The 19,868-nt window shown below is 44.6% G+C and overlaps 2 protein-coding genes across 6 annotated transcripts in view; one reads left to right on the plus strand and one right to left on the minus strand.

The window, feature by feature from the left end:
* Lrch3 (leucine rich repeats and calponin homology domain containing 3) overlaps nucleotides 1-4,504 on the plus strand; it is a 121,355-nt gene extending 116,851 nt beyond the window's left edge. Inside the window, exon 23 of the transcript XR_002818805.1 lies at nucleotides 4,477-4,504. The gene's annotated coding sequence lies outside the window, so the exon portion shown is untranslated. The remainder of the gene's footprint in view (nucleotides 1-4,476) is intronic.
* Nucleotides 1-19,868, minus strand: part of Iqcg (IQ motif containing G) — a 36,026-nt gene that overhangs the window by 11,223 nt on the left and 4,935 nt on the right. For all 5 annotated transcript variants that reach the window (XM_023704776.1, XM_004644583.2, XM_023704774.1 and 2 more), the window contains exons 4-6: nucleotides 15,041-15,249; nucleotides 14,433-14,561; nucleotides 12,873-12,954 (exon numbers count right to left, since the gene is read on the minus strand). In XM_023704776.1, the coding sequence (XP_023560544.1) occupies nucleotides 12,873-12,954; nucleotides 14,433-14,561; nucleotides 15,041-15,249 (420 nt within the window). The remainder of the gene's footprint in view (nucleotides 1-12,872; nucleotides 12,955-14,432; nucleotides 14,562-15,040; nucleotides 15,250-19,868) is intronic.

The following is a 19,868-nucleotide window of genomic DNA, read 5'->3' on the forward strand; positions in this document are numbered from 1 at the left end:
TGTCTCAAAGAATAAACAAAAACAAAGGAAAGATTTTCATGGAGAAAAACTCTGCTGTTGCCACAGCCTCTAATCCCCACTGTCCACAGAGCCTGCAGTGTGTCCATGATCAAGATCTGAGGGCAGATTCAGCATATTTGTGGGTTTTCATGGCAGACCCAACTTTTCTCCTGAGTTCCAAAATGCTTCAGGCCTTGTTTCCTGGACTTGTTACTTGAATTCAGAGAAGCATGATTTAGTAGTGGAAAGAAATAGCCAATCAACCGCAGCCCACAAGGCTCTGAGGACTGGCATGGGGATGTAATGTCAATTTCCTTAAGTGAACACAGCGTAAAGAGGATGCTGTGGCTCTGGAGTTTTGGACTCCTATCTGGAGAATTTGGAATTGTTCTCACACCTCTGCTTGATGCTTTGGTTGGATGGCAAAAGGACAATGGGGAATAAACTACTGAAGTGATAAAAACCATCCACAAAGGTCCAGTTGTACACAAAATTACCATTTTTGTCTGCAAGTGCCTGAGGGTACTGGCTGCATCCATCAGGTCCTCAGGCAACTAGAACTACCTTGATCTCCCGTTCAGCGTCTCTGCTTTCAGTTCCCTGTGCGCTGTTCCCTTTCCAGGGAGCAGGACAGCGATTCATCTCCCTTTCCTTAACAAATGCCACGCCCCTCACTGCCAATGCGTTGGACCCTCATGTGTGCCCCCTGAACTGCACACAGTGTCACAGATGTCCAGCCATGCAGGGCAAAGGGGAGTCCCGCTGTATAAACACTATATTATTGTGTGCCACTGCCCACAGTAACCAGAGGATGCCTGATCTAGTAGTGAGACCCTGAACACCCTGTAGACCCTTCCCTAAAATTAAAAAAAAAAAAAACAAAAAACCTGAGAAGTTATGCTCATAATCTTTTTTTTTTTTTAATGTATTTAGTACAGGTTCTGTAGGGTCTCACTACACAGGTAGGACTCATAGTGATCCTCCCGTTTTTAGCCTCCCAAGCACTGGGATTACAGGTGCACACCACCACACCCAGTCTCAATCACTGTCTCAGCGCACCCTGGGGTGGGGGCGGTGCGGCACACCAGGATTGCCCCGGTCCCTACGTCTGCCTTAGCAGGTGCTGTAATCCACTGAGCTGTCTGGCCAGCCTATAATCATATTGCTTGACCACCATACTGCCTACCTTGTGATTTCCTATTTTTCACCACCTTAGACCAACTGACCTCGTGGTTTTGCTCTGTAAAAATCCCTAGAAAAGGCTGGGTCCTCAGCAACCCACTTGGAATTCATTTTGTTTCTGAGGCAGATGCTTTCTTTCCCTAATAAATATATCTTGCTCTGAACCCCTGTTTCTAAAAACTCATTCTTCACTGTTAGAGGAACACAAACTCATATCAAACATTTAGCAGTCAGGAGTTTCTTTCCCGTTTCATCTGGAAGTCTTCCACTCAGATCAGTGGATAGAGGTAAGAGTTTGCTTTCATTTCATATACTCTGAATTGGGATTCCTTTAGGAAACAATTTTTTTTTTTTTTTTTTTTTGCGGAACTAGGGATTGAACTCAGGCCCATGCGCTTGCCAGGGAAAGGAAGCAAATTTTAATGCTTCAAATTTTATTATGTCTGTGCCCATTGCTTATGCTTTGTTTCTTATATAGACCTGTTAAAATCATGATAAATTTAAACTAAAAACGTGAGAAAGTTATAATACCTATTTAATAGGACATTTTTATTCCTGTTTTACATGTTTCATTTGAACTACTTACTGATACCTGCTTTGTTTTTTGTTTTTTTTTGGGGGGGGGGGGAAGTTCTCAGTACTAGATCAGACTTGTAGTGATCCACCTGTTTACAGCCTCCCAAGAGCTGGGATTGCAGGCGCACACTGGCATGGCAGGCCCAGGGATCAAACTCCAGGCTCCTGTGCCTTCTTGCAGGCGCTTTAACCTGCTGAGCTATTTGGCCAGCCCTTGAACTAGTTACTGAATTTACTAGTATTCCTTGTTTGATTTTATTTAAACAATGCTAGAAAGTAATGTTAGAGTGCTCCCAGGGGACTTTAATATAAACTTCTGTAAAATAGGTCTGCTTAAATCTAGCTCAGACTTAGAAAAATATATACATGACTATATAATAAAACATGGGACTCTTTCTGTTGCAGGCAGCCGAGTTAGATACAAATATTATAGGCAGTCAGACAGGGCCAGGTCCTCAAAGAGACAGCATGGAAAACAAGATACGTTGCAACTGTAAGAGGGCCGGATGCTTCTGCTGTGGGCCAGACCTAGAGACCAAAGATCAAACAAATGCTTACCTCCCTAAAGATAAGCATCCGGAATTGATCATAATCTTGAGGAAGACCGGAAGAATCACTAATCTGACTAGTACCAGCTGGCTACTGGACAAAGACCTGTTCTATATTCATGCCTGCTTGCTAGGTGACTCGCTTCCCCATTTGGTCCTAGACTTTATTTTACCTGAGCAATGGTGCTGTAATTTCATTGGTTGACCATAGTTTTGTCCCACTTCATGCCCACCTAAGCAAGTTCCCATGTTCTCCACCTTAGATCTGCATGGTTTTACACTATAAAAGTCCCTGGAAGAGACAGCTTCCTGGGGACCACCTGCTCGGTTCCCCCTTCTGTCCCTCTCTCGGACAGGAGCTTTCTTTCCCCAATAAATATATTTTGCTCATAACCTCCGTTTGTTCCTAAAATTCATTCTTTGGTTTTACAGAACACGAAGTCATCCCAGGTACCTTCCAGGTTAGGCGTTTCATTTCCCCTAAATCTGTGGCCGTTCATAAGACTTGGAGGACAGGACCACGGATGTACTTCAGTGGCACACCACCTGCTTGGCAAGCACAGGGTTGTGAGTTCAATTTCTGCTACAAAAAAAAAGGCTTGGAGGATAGGTTTCACTGGGACAGAATGGCTCTGATCTTCCTCTACACTCCAGAGGAACTGTCAAGATTGTTCTGCTTCAGTTTCTGTTCTGGTCTGACCATCTGCCGGTGAGAAGGCCATCTTAGCTCTTGAAATTCCCCATTCTTGCATTCTGAGGATAAGAATGATGACTTCAGGGCAAGTTGTCTTTGTAATTCATCATGAGCATGAGAAGACTTCCTTTCTCTGCCTTCTTTTCCTGCCACCTTGTACTTTTTTTGTTTGTTTTATTTTTGTTTTTGAGGCATGTAAGGGGAAAGAGAAAGAACTCTAAATGGTTCCAACCTTTTCCTTCCATTCACTTAATTAAAGCCCATAGAAAATGAGTACTTGCTAATTCCAAAGACAGTGAAATCACCTTCACTGAGGGACACATAGCCCATATCTGGGTCAGATGAAACATCGGAATTTTTGCTCCTCCAGGAGAACACACCCAAAAGCCATGTCCTGGCTTAGTGTCCTGGGCAGGCCTTACTTGGGAGGCTGAGCCTGAGACGCAGTGGAAGGAATCAACTTCCTGGTGAAACCAGAAGGAGCTAATTCCAAAGCACCACAAGACAAAGAGGGAGAGACAAAAGACATGTAGGCTAAGAGAGAATCTCCAACTTTTCCTCTTCCCTTTCTGGGTCTACCTATCATTTATGTGTATAGAAGAAAATACTTTTATGAAATGTTGTGGACTTTGAAATATTTCTTATTAACTTATAAAGCACTAGGTAATGATTTTCCTCAGGCTTTTACCTATCCCTTACAAACCTTGACAAACAGTGGTTACTCTACCAGTGAGGTAAACGCTCTTAGAGCAGCTGTCACTCTTACAGCAGAGGGTAGATTTCCCCAGAGTCTTCTGGTGAATCCCCACTGAAGCCAATGGCCACTGGCCAGTGGAATGTTGACCAGACAGACAGCTGGATTCCTTTCTGGAGACTGAGCTCTGGTTGTGCTCATCAATGGAAACTGAGAAAAACTGAGGGGTCATGGCCTGGGCCTGCTCTCTGGAAAATGCCCAAAAGTTCTTCAGTGAAAATTGGCTCTGAACACAGAAAAATCTTCATTTATCTAGCATACTTATCTCTCTCTGCTAGTAGACTGAAAACTCTCCCCTTGCATTTTGAGTTGACTTTGACACCACTCTGTCCTTAGCCCTTCCTCCAAATATAAGGCTGAGGCAGCTTGCAACAGTTGTTTGCCTTTCACAAAAGCTCTCAGGGGAACACTTTACATTTTTGTCTTACATCCGCTAAGAGTAAGAAAGAGATTTTTAGTCAACACATTCTTTCATGTGTACATAAAAGACTAATAAATGTGCCTTTGCTAACATGTAAAATGTGATTGATGGATGATAAATATAAGTTTAACTGCAAGCTTCAAAGATATAAACAGAGCATAGCCTTGTCATGCTGCTAGGAAAGGTTGCCCAGGTGATTAGAGAGACAAAACAAGCGTCTTGGAGACTTCTTTCCTCTAGGGCCCAGGGCAGAATTCTTCAGGTCCATTGTTACTATCTGCCTCGAAAAGTGATCTCCTAGGGCCAGGGAGATAGCTCAGTAGAATAAGCCAAGCGCAAGGGCCTGAGTTCAATCCCCAGTTCCGCCAAAAAAATAAATAAATAAAAAATAAAAATGATCTCCTTTGCAGCCTGAGAAGCACTCTAGCTACTTCCAACTCACTTTTTGGTATATGTCCTCTTTCAAAGAACAAAAAGCAATGATTTATTACAAAATTATGCTTCCTTCTTTAAACATTACTGCCATAGTTGAGATCAATTGTAACTTTGCTGGTAAGTGTTCTACAAGAGTAAGTTCACAAGCTCCCTTGGAAGATAAAATTACACACCAATTCAAGGGTGAACAGACTGGTTGGATTTTGTTTTCTAGTCTCTCCAGATGGCATATACCTGCTCTGGACTGGAATCTATTTGAGGGACATCCTAATGGCATAGAAATCAACTAGAAATTAAAGGTGATAGGTCAGGATTCAAAGTTTCCAGTCATCTTGCCCCAAACATTGTCCCTCTTGGTTTCCCAGGCACCTTGCCCCAAACACTCTTTCCCTTGGTCCCACACAGAGCCAAACCCAAAACGCAGAACAAGTCCACCTGACTCTGACCTGGGCAAGCAACCACAGAAACTCTCCTTTGTTAACACTAAAGGTCCTCCACAGACCAGGTAGCCCTGCCAAGATTAGCTCTCCCTCAGCTGTTCCAGCCCACAATCACCCTCCCTAAAAGATGCTATAAAGTCTCCTGGCCCCCCTGTATTCACTGCTATCTTGGTCCATTAGACAACCAGCCTGCTTGATGCCCCCAATAAATCTCACATCAGAATGCCTGGTCTGGCTGATTACGTGGCTTCTTATCTAACAAAAGGGATGCCCAAATTGGTTCTTTCTGTATTTCAGAAATGGGAAGTTCAGTGTCAAAATGTCTTACTTCTTTGGAATGCATTCTTTTTGTTGTTTTGCTTTTGAGATAGGATCTCACTATGCAGTTCAGGCTGACCATGAACTCACTATGTAGCCAAGGTTGGCGTTAGGCTCACAGTGATCCTTTTGCCTCAGCCTCCCAAGTGCTGAGATTACAGGCATGTGCTGCCAGACCAAGCTTGGAATGCATTTTAAGCACTGGAAGATGCTCAACCTTTACATATTGAAAAAGCCATTTGATATTTTTCTGCACATGAGTGTGGTCTACATACCTGCTAGAGCCAAAATGGAAAGCAGAAGGAAGTATTAATTATAATATTTTACAGCTAGAATTGTATATAAAGTAAGAGAAACAATGTCTTATGTTCAGATTTGCTTTGCATTAAGAAATAGTCCTTATTTGTATTCAAAAGGTAAATTTGAGTCACAGGAAAACCAGATGCATGAGGCCCTTATGATATCCACTGTCCCAGAGCCTGAGACTGCTCTTCCTCAACCTTTGGAACCTGAAAACCAGGTTTCCAAGACAACCTTAATCAGGTTGTCTGAACCTCAGCCATTATTACTGAATCCAAGGCTTTCTGTATTTGTCCTCTGGTCCTGAGGGTGGGGCTTCTAGGCCAGCTGTAATCCAAATCTCTATAGGGCTACACCTACCCTTATCTGAGTTTGTGAAGCCCCTCAAGGACAGAATCCTTTACAGGAAGTAAATGGGCAATTTGCAACCTCCAGAGTTCATGCGTCTTTTTTTCTCTGTGATGTACATCACGAAAATTTCAGATGACCCTGATAAAGAAAAATTTCAAATGACCCTGATAAAGAAAAATTTCAGATGACCCTGATAAAGAAAAATTTCAAATGACCCTGATAAAGAAAAATTTCAGATGACCCTGATAAGGACTTACTCAGATCTCTGAGCTAGAATGGAGCCTCAATCAAACACTGACTTCTAGTGAGAGACAATCAGCATTACAAGCTGTTACTGCATTTGGGGATGAAGATCACATTGTTCATCTTAGATAGGCAGAAGATAGGTAGCCAGGGTAGCAAACAATTCCCACGGGAGCCCAAGCAGTCCCTACTGAAGAACCCTACTGTCTTAGCAACCAGATAGGAGATTGGAATCGGAGGCATCTCCAGACATGTGTTCTTGAAGGCCTAAGAAGGATGATAACTAAGCCCGTGATCAGTAGTTCAAATTTTCAGCTATTCAACAATAGAAAAATGAGCACCCCTCTGCCTCCTTAGATCATTTGCAAGAGGCATTGGTTAAACATATGTCTGTATCTCCTGATTCAACAGAAGGACAAATCATGCTTAAAGACATGGGTTTTTTAAATTTTATTTTATTTATTTATGTAGGGGGGCAGCTCGGCCCACCAGGGGGTGGGGCTGGCTGGCATGTGGTGCTGGGGGATTGAACCGCGGTCCCTGTGCTTTGCTAAGCTTGTTCTAAGTAGGTGCTTTAGACCACTGAGCCATCTCACCAGCCCAAAGACATGGTTTTTAAAATGCATTTTTTTTCTAATTTATGTATTTAGCACAGGGTCTACAGGGTCTCACTACACAGGTCAGATTTGTAGTGATCCTCCGTTTTCAGCCTCCCAAGTGCTGGGACTACAGGTGCATGCCACCACACCCAGTCTCAGTTGCCATCTCAGTGTGCCCAAGGGATGGGGTCAGCATAGCATGCCAGGAATCGATCCCTGGTCCCTGCACCTTCCTAAGCAGGCACTTTAGTCCACTGAGCTATCTGGCTGGCCCTTAAAGACATGTTTATTACCCAATGGGCTCTAGATATTGAGAAAAAGTTACAAAAGATAGCTTTTGCTTCAGATCACTTGCTACTTTGGTAAAAACTGCCTCCTCAGTATTTTATAAATGAGATGAAGATGAGGCCAAAGAGAGAAGACAAAGACACTGGGAGAAAGTGGCTACTTCTTGAGGTCTTCTTATTTTACCCTTTAAAGAAACAGATCTAAGTCTGATTCTCAGGCTCCAAATAGAGCTGAGTGACCACACTCACCTGCTGCCACTACTAAAAGCCAGGCAACGTTGCCCTAAGAAGCCCCGTGGGCCATGCCCTAAATGCAAAGATGACCTCTGAGGTTCAGACCCATCCTACCAGTTGGTCCAGCAGGACTGAAGGGCCCCAGCACACTCTCTGCCTTCTCCCTCTGGCCAGACTGTCATCTCCACAGAGGAGCCACAGGTAGTCATGACTACAGAATAAAAAGAAACCAGCCTATTGCTAGACTCTGAGGCATGTATCTTTGTCCTTCTCCAACTCTGGCCTTCCTTACAGGCATCATACCTCAAAGAGTCACCAGGAAAAATAACTTGCTTACACTGTAACTGGGATGACTTTCTCTTTACCTATTCTTTTTAGTTATGCCTAAAAACCTAGCTCCCATCCTGAGATATTTTATTCTGTCTAAATACTGTAACATGTCTAAATACCACAATACCCAGGTTGCTAACCAAAATGATGCTGAGACTGATTTTACCATAACAATATATATTGTTTCTGTAGAATAACTTGAGAGTTTTTTGTTTTGTTTTTTGAGTTTTTCATTGGTCAAAATAATGTGTTAATTGTTATAATCTGGTTCTCCTAAGTCATCAAATTTTTAAAATAATTACAACTAAAACTGGAGAGACTTAGAGCAAAATATCATACTCCTAAGAGTCTAAGAGCCAGTGGATAACAATTGCTATTCCAGTCCCTTAAGAACAGGTTCTAAACTTACATATCAGCTTAATGTGTATACTTTAATTATACATTCTCTAATTTCTTAAAAATGTATTTATTCTTGCATACCCAAGTGATCATGCCGATAAAACCAATCACAGATATGCTAGACTCCTTTTACCAGAACCTACCAGTTCAACCTTGTTGAGAGAGGATTTTATGATACTTTTTTTTTTTTTTTAATTTTTAGGGAAGGGTCTACAGGGTGTTCAGGGTCTCACTACTAGATCAGACTCCTAGTGATCCGCCTGTTTACACCCTCCCAAGAGCTGGGATTACAGGTGCGCACCACCACGCCCAGTCTCAATTGCCAAATCTCATCATACCCCAGGGGTGGGGCCGGCATGGCAGGCGGGGGATTGAACTCCCAGCCCCTGTGCCTGCTTGCAGGTGCTTTAATCCACTGAGCTATTTGGCCAGCCCCTATGACACATATTGAGGCCTTAACTATTCTCTTTATACCACAGCTGGTCTCTCTCTCTCCTAAAGAAATAAAATTAATGAGATAAGCTGTCTTAAAAAATCAGATGGCCCTAAATACAGAAAAAAAAATCAGGTGGCATCAGACATTCTAAGAGCAGCACAGGAGGGTAGTTGAACAATTGTAAAAGCTGAACATTGTGTGTGTGTGTTTCTCATCCTCCTGCTAATACCTCAATAGATGTTTGAGATATTACATGACAAATTTTTTTTAATTTTATTTGCATTTATTTTATGCTTAATTTATTCCCATGCCATAAGTTTTTGTTTCTTCAGTTTCTTCTGGGATATCTTTTTCTTCTGTGCAACTTCCTCTTCTGGTTTGGGAACAATTTGTTCCTTTTCAGTAAGTATCATCTCAATATGGTAGGGGAGCTCATGTATGGATTAATCCAGCCATGAGCTCTATAAGTACGGCGGCGCATCTTGGGTGCTTTGTTCACCTAGATATGTTCAATAACCAGAGAATCTACATCTAAACCCTTAAGTTCGGCATTACTCTGCATTTTTAAGCATGTGCAGCAAAAATTCAGCACTCTTTTTGGGCCACCGACCCTGTGTCCAGCCCCACTGTTTGGCCTGGGCACACCTACCAACTCCACCATTGTAACGCCGGAATGGTACACATTGCTTCTTTAATGTGACATCCTTGAGATACTTGGTGGCCTTTCGGATATGCATACCCTTGATGGCCTGGGCAGTTTCACGCATGTTCTTAAAGTGAACGCGAAGATTTGAGCCTCTTGATTTGCATGATTTTGTGGGGTTTTCTGGGTCAAGAGAGTAGCGAACCATTTTCACAGGTCACCTAAGGCCGCTTACAGGAAGAGGAAGTTACATGACAAATTAATGGCATGTCAGACTCTGAAATTCCTGAAGTTTTTCCTTATCTTCTGTGTGGGAAGCTGTTATGTCGTGGTAGAAACCTTTGTTGACTGTGTTCATAATTATCCTGTAGATCTTATTATTTGGCCCATGCATACTTAATTGTCTCTTTGGCTTTGTCTGCTCCAGACTTAAACCCACATGCCTACATGAGACGAGAATGCCTGGCGTCTACCGAGGGCCTTTAGATAGACCCTGCAGGGTGTCTCCGACTGCTGATCACAACGCGACCCGCTTCAGCCTGAAGAAGCCAGATCGGTCATCACTCATTGCTTCCTCATGGCAGTTTGGAGGGGCGAGTGTTACAGACAGCTAAGTCAGACGGCGCAGGGCCCTCAAGGGAGTCAGTGCAGAAGACGGGATACCTGGCAACTGTAGGACAGACAGGCACCCTGGCTGAGGGCCAAATCTCAAGACAAAAGCTGAAAGGAATGCCCCCACAGACTTCCCCTAAGGATAAGCAACTAAATAGCTATCGTCACCTCGGAAAAGCCAGGAAGAGCCACTGACCCACCCCTCCAGGAAGAGCCCCTGTTCCGCTTTATGTCCTCTTGTTACAGGACTTGTTTCCACATTTAATCAATATTACCTGAGCAATTATGCTCATATTGGGCTGGTGAGATGGCTCAGTGGTCTAAAGCACCTACTTAGAACAAGCTTAGCAAAGCACATGGACCGCAGTTCAATTTCCCAGCACCACATTCCAGCCCGCCCCGCCCCCTGGTGGGCTGAGCTGGCCACACACACACACACACACACACACACACACACACAAATAAATAAATAATTTTTTAAAAAAATTATGCTCATATTTTTATTTGTTGACCACAGTTCTGTCCCACTCCATGCCCATCTTATGAGTTCCCATTATTTTCCTGCATTTCTCATTTTTATTTGACAGGAAAAAGTTACTCTTGCTATACAGATTTTTTTTTTAATGTATTTGGTACAGTGTCTCGCTACACAGCTTTGACTGCTGTGATCTTCCTGTTTTTAGCCTCCCCAGTGCTGGGATTACAGGCATGTGCCACCACGTCCAGTCTTGGCTATGTACACTTTTAAAAACCAAAATGCCTTTTAAGAAACATGGAGAAAAGTTGGGGGCTAGGGAGATAGCTCAGCAGTCTAAAGCGCCTGCCTAGCAAGTGCAAGGACCCTGATCTCCAGTACCACATGCCATGCGGGCACCAAGCTGGCCACTGAAATCGATCCCAGGCTGACTCAGGAGGATCACTACGAGTCTGAGCTGCATAGCAAGATCCTGTACCAAATAAATGAAAGAAAGAAAGGCTGGCCAAATAGCTCAGCAGATTAAAGCGCCTGCATGCCGAGTTCAATCCCTGGGCCTGCCCTGCCAGCCCCGCCCCTGGGGCATGCTGAGATGGCAATTGAGACTGGATGTGGTGGCTCACACCTGTAAGCCCAGCTCTTGGGAGGCTGTAAACAGGCGGATCACTATGAGTCTGATCTAGTAGTGAGACCCTGAACACCCTGTAGACCTTTCCCTAAAATACAAAAAAAATAAAAAAAATAAATGAATGAAAAGTTAGGGGAGGGGGCTACAACTTCAAGGGGACAGTCAGGGGTCAACTAAATAAATCATACTACCCCTTTTAAGAACGCCTCACATAGGGCTGGTGAGATGGCTCAGTGGTCTAAAGCACCTACTTGGAACAAGCTTAGCAAACCACAGGGACCATGGTTCAATCCCCCAGCACCACATGCCAGCCAGTCCCGCCCCCTTGTGGGCTGAGCTGGACACACACACATACACATAATAAATAAATAAATGTAAAATAAAATAAAAAAAAAAAAGAATGCCTCACACAACTTCCCAAGTACCAAACCATCACCCTTAAGATCTAAGGAGGCCCCCAACCCCCAAGGCCTTTTGATTTCAGGCTGAGGTGCTCTGAACTGAACTGCATCCTTCCTTCTTCCAACTCCTATTGACATTCCCTCTCTCCCCAAAATCCCCAAACACATGAACTAGGAAAAACTCAAAGAGATTAACACTGCATAGGAACAAAGGAAAAAAAGGAGTGAAGACAGTCCTCCCCCACAAGATGCTGCAGGATTTGGCAGGGCTGATACGGATCCCTCCCACGGCTCTGTTGGGGTACACGGGGCACTCCCTGTTGCTCCAGACCAAAAGATCTATGGAGACCTGGATGAGCCGCATTGCACAGGCCAAGGGTTCCCTTTTGCACTTGTGGCTGGGACAGTGGCTGGCCCATGTTGGCCCCTTCTAGAAACCCACTTGCTGTTGCTCTGCTGCTCCTAGGGTGAGGGCTGAGTGATAGGTTCTGAGCCTAGTATAAACTGCTAAATTATGGTGGTCATCTAACATGGCTGAAGCCCTAAAACAACAGCTTATCTTCCCAGAGACCACCTCCCCACTTCTTCCCCAACCCAGTCCAGGATACAATTTCCTTTCATTTTTCCCATGTCACAAGAGAGACCCCAATTAGCTCCCTAGGAGTCACTAAACATGCCCCTCAAACTCTGACTATGGCAAAAGTCCATAGTCTCAGCCTTCTTTTGTTCTGTTCAAAGGATCCCTCAGATTCTCTCCATGTCCTCAGAGTTAATAAAAGCCTCTTTCATCTTTCCTGTCTCTTACTGTGCTGCTGAAAAACCTAACAGTGAGGGATGCTCATGCTCCACAGGTGAGTAGCTCAGGCACTCAGAGTCTCATAGGGAATGTATTGGTCTCCAGGGACTGCAGGACCTTCGCTCCCCAGGGCTGGCTTCTTGGGGCTTGCAGTTTTGGGTAAGGCCTGAGAGCCAGGCTTAGCAGGGGAGACAGAGGAGGAGGAGAAGGAGGAGGAGGAGGAAGAAAAGGAAAAGAAAGAAGAGGATTTCCTATCTTTCCCCACCTTAGACTCACCTCACCTCATGATTGTGTTCTATAAAACTCTCTGGGAAAGGAAGAGTCCCGGGCAACCCACTTGGGACCCCTTCTGTAACTCTCTCAGGCAGAAGCCTTCTTTCCCCAGTAAATATTTTCTGCTCTTAACCTCTGTTGTTCCTAAAATTTATTCTTCAGTTTATGGAACACTTAGCAGGCTGGGAGTTTCTATCCCCTATAGCACTAACACTTGCGAGGTAGAGGCACAAGAGTCTTCAAGAGTTCATGGCTAACCTGGGCTACTTGGTGGTGAGACTGGGGTGGGACACCAGGGTGACGATGGACTAAGAGTTCCAGGGGCCTGGGGTCCAGAAGGGTCTGTTCTCTAGCTCCTCTCTTTCTAGTGTCAGGAAAAAGGCACCCTGAGAAGCGCAGATCTCCCCCACGCAGATCTCCCCACCCCCCGCCCGAGAAAGCAGCTTCCACACAGATGTCCCAGCGCCACCACTCCTGGTGCCGGCAGGGGTGCTTACCTGCACTTCCGCTTGCCGTTCTTTCTTAACATTAATCAGTTGTTTTTGAAGAGACTTTATCATTTTTCGTCCCTTTTCTTCCCTACAAAAAAATAAGATGGATTTGACTGTGAAGTGGGGCTGCGATGCCCTAGGGTGCACAGGAGCCCTGGGATCCCCGCTCAGGAGCCCGATGGCCACAGTAGCAACTTGTGCCAGGGGCGCACCCTCATGACCTCTGCTGACTCGCTACAGTTTGTGACCCAATATTGTCCTTTTGTTTTGTTTCTACTTTTTTTTTTTTTTTTTGAGTCAGGGTCTTGCTAAATAATCCAGCCTGTCCTCAAACTCATGGGGACCCTCCTTGTCTCAGTTAGATCCAAATATGTGCAGGCCATGTCAGCAAGGTCCTCAAATGCCCGCACATTTTGGTATTTGCCAGGTGTCCCGGAACCAGTCTTGCAGATATCAGAGTCAGGTATACGGGTCACACAAGAATTTATCCTAAGGAACTTTGTCCCCTCCCTCCTTCTCTTCCTTCCTTCCTTTTTTTTTTTTTTTTTTCCCCTACAGACTAAACCACTGAGCTATATCCACAGGCCTATGCTGAATATTCTTTTTTGTTTTTTGAGACAGAGTTTCTCTTTTGTAGTGCAGGCTGGCCTTGAACTCATTATGTAGCCCAGGCTGGCCTTACACTCTTGGTGATCCTCCTGTCCGAGTACTGAGATTATTGGCACGTGCTGCCACACCAGGTGGATCCTTGATCCATACTGTAGTTTCGGATAACTAAGGTCTATAGAAATCTGAATTACTGTCCCAGATAATCTAGGAGCAGAACTCACAATTCTGACTTCTAGTTATCTTTCTTGGAAAGTATATATTTGATTTGCTTTAGAAGACAAGGACTTCAGGGGCCTGGCCCTAGCTCAGTTCTTTAAGTGGCTGCTTCGGCAAAGCTTTCAGCCTCAGGTTGCTGGAGTTCGATCCCCACAACACTCCAGCCAGCCAAACCACCCCTGAGGGCATTCGGAGCAAAAAAAAAGAAGAAGACAAGGATTTCAGCCAGGTGTGGTGGCACTGGGGAAGCTGAGGCAGGACGATCCTTGGGAGCTTGCGACCAGTCTGGGCTGCAAAGTGAGCTCAAGGCCAGCCTGAACTCATATCAAGACACTGTCTCAAAAAGAAGGGTTTTATTGTTTTATTCCCATTCCCATTGCCCTCCCATCCTTCCCCCTCACCCCGCATTTATTTCTTTTTATACAGCATTTAGCTATGTAGCCCAGGGTGGCCTTGAGCCTCCTGCCTCAGCCTCCTAGAGTTCTGGGATTACAGGTGTGGCCACCACACTTGGCTTGGTAAGAATTTTATACAATTTTAAAATACAATGAAGCAGAGCTGGGCATGATGGCACAGCCCTCTAGTCCCAGCTACTTGGGAGGCTGAAGCAAGAGGATCACTTGACCCCAGTCTGAGCAACACAGTGAGATTCCATTCTAAACACACACGTGTGTGTGCATACACAAGCACGTGCATGCCCGCGCGTGGGCACAAACACAGAGCAAATCCCACCGTTCTGACCTGACAATGGCATCGTAGAAGTGCATCTTGCTTTCCTTTTCTTTGCGAAGGGCTTGCAAGAGGGCCATGAAAGTTCCTGACTCTTGCAACTCCTGCATGGTGCTCACAATGATGTTGCTGAGAAACTGCCTGTGAAAAGATGTAGGGAATTAAGGTCTGGTGCCCTAGCTTCATGGGGCTATAGAAGTGACGTAAGTTAAAACCCAGACAGAGCATCTCAGTTAAGATGCAGGAATCATTTAGCCCAAGCAAATCTACTCATTAACTAGGCATGGTGGCACTCACCTGTAATTCCAGCACTTGGGAGGCTGAGGCAGGAGGATCGCCAGTTTGACGCCACTTGAACCTGAGCAACTTAACAAGACCCTGTCTCGAAACAATTTTTGGAAAGGCTTTGGAAAACTTTTTCTACAAAGGACAAAGAATAGTCTTAACTTTGTGTGTCACACATTGTCCTCCTTTTTGTTGTTGTTTTGAGCCAGCGTCTCGCCATGTAGCCCAGGGAGCCCTGGAACTTCTACTCCTGCCTCAGCCTCTCAAGGGCTGAGATCCCAGGCGTGCCCCACCACTCTCTGCTCTACATCGTGAAACTTGCTCTCTGTCCTCACCTGTCACTCTGGGTTTTCTTCAGCATTTCCATGGTCAGGATGGCCTGCCCTGTAGGTGTCTTAAAGGCAAGCTCTTGGGTTTTGTTAAACTCTGTAGCCAATTGGCCTCCTGCTTTGGCTTCCGGTGATAGTGGTACTTTATGTAATAATGAAGATGATGTTTTACTTGTAGCAAAGGTCACTGATGGCTTGTCCGGGCTATTGCTTCTCTACAAGCAAATGATATTAAGAAAGGTGTTTTAAACTGATGACACAGTACTCCAAGAAACAGGGTCTCACCTGCATGTTTCTGCCTGGCTGTATCCCACTAGCCTGCTACAATGGAAGAAAACATGCTCTCTTCTTCAGCACAGCAACCCGTATGTCCCAGCATTCTGTGGCTTTTCCAGCCTTCTCTCTACAGCTCCAGAGGTAAAGCTGGGGGCTGAGGGCATAGCTCTATGCAGATACATCTTAGGTTTTACTTATATCTGCTGTGCTGGTGATCAAATCCAGGGATTCTGTTACTGAGCTACAACCCCAGAACTTTAAAAACTGTTTTCATTTTGTGCCAGGTATGCTAGCACATACCTGTAATCCCAATACTCAGGAGGCTGAGGCAGGAATTCAAGGCCAGCCTGAATTGCATAGTGAGACCCTGTATGAAAAATAACTTTTTGTTTCTTTTTAAGACAGGATGTTGTTAAGCCAAGCTGTCCAGGCTGACCTCAAACTGGTGATCTTCCTTTCCCAGCCTCTTTTTTTTTTTTTTTTTTTTTTTTTGTGGAACCAGGGATTGAACTCAGGCCCTTGAGCTTGCCAGGCAAGCGCTTATTCTATTGAGCCATCTCCCTGGCCCCTTCCCAGCCTCTTGAATAGCTGGGACTACAGGTGTGTAGCACTGTGCCTACATAAGGCACGTCTTTAACACATGCAAGCCCCTAGGTTCAATCCACCCCGGCATGCACATACATGGCGTGTGCACGTATGCGCGCGCGCGCACACACACACACACACACACACACGTAAGTTCCTCGTGAACTACCTGTTAGAGGATGCTCACCATATTGTGATTCACTGGAAGACGGGGGCTTTCAGACAGAGGAGTGTCTTGGAGACTGTAGCCCACTCCAAATTTTTGGTGTGGGGGAGAATACTGGGGATGTGGCTCAGGGCAATCGCCCAAGGCCTTTTCTTTTTTTTAAAGATATCATCAATCTTCTATTTAACTAAACACTGCCCTTCATTTTGAAGGAAATGATACAATTTAAAATTGGATCTTTCTTCTCAAGAAGTATTAGAACATGACTCTGATTTAACATACAACCTTCAAGAAAAATAAAGTTTATATAACTCATTGGGAAATAAAATGCACTCTATCCTGCAAGTTAATTTTCCATGGGTCTGGGGCTGGTGAGATGGCTCAGTGGTCTAAGGCACCTACTTAGAACAAGCTTAGCTAAAGCACAGGGACCGCGGTTCAATCCCCCAGCACCACATGCCAGCCAGCCCCGCCCCCTGGTGGGCTGAGCTGGCCGCACACACACACATAAATAAAAAAAAATTAAAAAAAATTTTTTTTTCCATGGGTCATGAGTATGATAGCTAACAACAAACTATAATGAAAAACTGAATAAACCAGTCAAGTTTATACTTATTCTGATTTTTTAAAAAACTCACAAATGAAATCTAACTTTCCAAATTTATTTGATGACCATGATCACATTAGACTGCACGCTATAAAAAAATGGTTAGACAAGCACACAATTAGCAAGAGTCTTCAACACAGTGGATCCCATTTACAAAAAAAAAAATAAAAAAAAAAATAGAAAACAAGTAGTCTTTAAATTTTCTTAGCTCTCCATAGCATATGTCATAAAAAATTAGTTTTGCTTCCAAAAAAAATATGTTTCCAAGTAGTTGTGGTGTTGTCCATTGGTGCTATCAGGGTCCAAGCACCAAACACAGAAGGTTAACTACTGAATGGTCATCTTCAAAAAACTAAAACTTTTTTTAAAGTGTGGAATTAAGTATTCTGAGAGGCATTTAGTGTTAAAAGTCACTCTAAAATAAACGAAGAATAAAAGCTACCAAAAAAGTATGAGTTCTTTCAGTACAAAAAATTGTGTCGCTGAAGTTGTAGACTCCTCTGAAATACATAAGCAGTTTTAATAAAATATTTGCTCAGTAAGAAAATAGAATTTGTTGGTTTCCTTTAGCATATGTTCCAGTCGATATCCTGCTTATTCCTGCCACAGTTTCTGAAGAATGTTGGAATCGATATTTCTTTCCTTAAAAGAGCATTTGTAATTCACAGTACAAAATTGTTCTAAACTTTTTTTTAATGCTTTTATTTATTTATTTTTTTAAATATTTACTTATTTTGTGTGTGTGTGGCCAGCTCAGCCCACCAGGGGGCGGGGCTGACTGGTATATGGTGCTGGGGGATTGACCCGCGGTCCCTGTGCTTTGCTAAGCTTAGCTTGTTCTAAGTAGGTGCTTTAGACCACTGAGCCATCTCACCAGCCCCTGTTCTAAACTCTTATTCCTAAGGTGAGACAAAAATTATTAAATATACTTATTTTTTTTCCTAAAGTGCTAGATGTAGCCATTGCCAGAGCATGAAAAACAAAATCATTTCTCCATGACGTTTCCATCTTCAGGAAAGAACCAAGAACTGTTGGATTCCCCTTTCCTGGAGCCCTTTCCAGTTCTTTCTTGAAGTGTCAGATACTCAACAACTCGTCCTGTCCCTATGTCTTGTGGAGCTCTCATCTCTTGGAACCTGGTACAAACACTGCCACTGTGCACCACGCCCAGCACCTTGGACAGAGCCAGTTCATTTTTAAGCCCTGTTATCAAAAGCCTTCTCTAGAGAGAAAATGCTACTGTTTGGGTGCATCTTACAGCTTTTCCTTGGAGCCCAGTCCCCCAAGCTACCTCATTTGTAATAACACAAAGTTACTCAGCATCTACACTTGGGGGGGGGCCACAGGAAAGATATAAGGATGCAGGAGATAGAAGAAAAAAATGGAGCTTGCCAGCCCCATGCCATTGTCTTCCCTCTTATCCCGAAGAGAGCTCAACTCGTTCCACCTTTCCTAACCTGTTTGGATCCCATGTCCTAAAAGTCTCTACCCATGTTTATCTTGTCCTGCCTTTTCATGGTAAAAGAATACAGACAAAGAGCGGGGAGGCTATGAAATACGGAAACTAGATCTACTTTCCAACGGGATATTAATTTTTGTCCAAGTCCCAGACCATGGCTGGAATGTGGTTCATCCTTTTAATCAAAAGGACAGCACTTGTGTGACATCACTACCTACATCAGAGCCACAGCTAAGGACCTGCTCAGGAAGGGCTCCATGCTGAGTGATGAGCTACAAAGATTTGAACTTGTAAAACTTATGGCCAAGGCCATTTTTTTTATTTGGAGCTAGGTGCTCCTTAAATCACTAGGTGGTTAGGCTGGGTTCAAAGTGGTAATCCTCCTGCCTCAGCCTCCCAGAGTACTGAAATCACAGGTAGTACCACTATACCTGGCTAATTTTCTTTTCTCTTTTTTTCTCTTTTATTTATTTATTTATTTGGTATGGGAGATTGAACTCAGGACCTTGCACTTGCCAGGCAGGTGCTTATGCCCCTGAGCAATCTCCCTAGCCAGTAATTTTTTTAAATCTTTCCTTCTTTTTTTTTTTTTATAATGTATTTGGTACAGGGTCTCCCTACACAACTCTGACTCATAGTGATCCTTCCTGTTTTTCAGCCCTCCAAAGTGTGGGATTACAGGTGTGTGCCACGACAGCCAGTCTCAATTGCCTCTGGGGGCAGGGTCGGCATGGCAGGCCAGGGGTCAAAGCCCCAGCCCCTGTGTCTACCTAGCTTTCATCTGCTGAGCTATCTGGCTGGCCCTCTGCACTCAAATTTAATAATCCCCCTGCCTAACCTCCCCAGTGCTGAGATTATAGGTGTGTGCCTCCATGCTCAGCTAGAATTTAAACATTTGGTGGGTATGGTGGCAAACACATATAATCCCAGCACTTTTGGAGCTAAAGCAGGAAGATCATAAATTCAAACCAAGTCTGGTTAACTTAGTGGCTGTGCATGTAATGTGGCTCATTGTAAAGGCCCTGGGTTTAATCCCCAGTACCAAGAGGGGAAAGGGAATGGGTTTAAAACTATATGCCTTGGTTCCCCAAAAAAGAAAAAAAATAAAGATTGCTCCCTACTGGGCTGTGGAGATAGCTCAGTGGTCTAAGTGCCTGCTTAGGCAAGTGCAGAGACCAGGTTCAATCCCTGGCACCACATGCCATGCCAGCCATGCCCCTGGAAGCACCAAGCCAGGCGAGACTGGGCGTGGTGGTTCATGCCTGTAATCCCAGCACTGGAGAGGCCAAAAACAGGAGGATCCCTAGCAGTCAGGGAGCTGTGTAGCGAGACCCTGTACCAAATACCTAAAATTAAAAAAAAAATGTTTCCAACTCATTTAAGTTCTGTGATAACCCCGCGGTGCTCTGGAGTCCGAACATTATCTCAAGTGCATTGGCTGAGGAGCAGCAGTGGCTCAAGCAGTGCCCACCCAGGTCGCGGCACGCTCAGCCGAGACAGCACTGGGAAGTGTGTGGTGAACTTCTCCCCTAGCCTTTAGTTATCTTCCAGCAACGAAGGCGGGGGCCAGAGGGCTGGGATGTGGTCTGGGCGCAGGCACAGCGTTGCTTCCCTCCCGGGTGCACACAGGGGTCCTACGGAGCCCAGCGTCTGGGGTTCTGTGGACACGGTGTCCCCCGTGTAAAGTGGTGCATTATTTGTGCGTGGCCTATAAGCAAGCCTCCCGAGCAGCGAGCAGCGA

The sequence above is a fragment of the Octodon degus genome, unplaced genomic scaffold (assembly GCF_000260255.1).
Source record: "Octodon degus isolate 3935 unplaced genomic scaffold, OctDeg1.0 scaffold00203, whole genome shotgun sequence".
Classification (NCBI taxonomy): Eukaryota; Metazoa; Chordata; class Mammalia; order Rodentia; family Octodontidae; genus Octodon; species Octodon degus.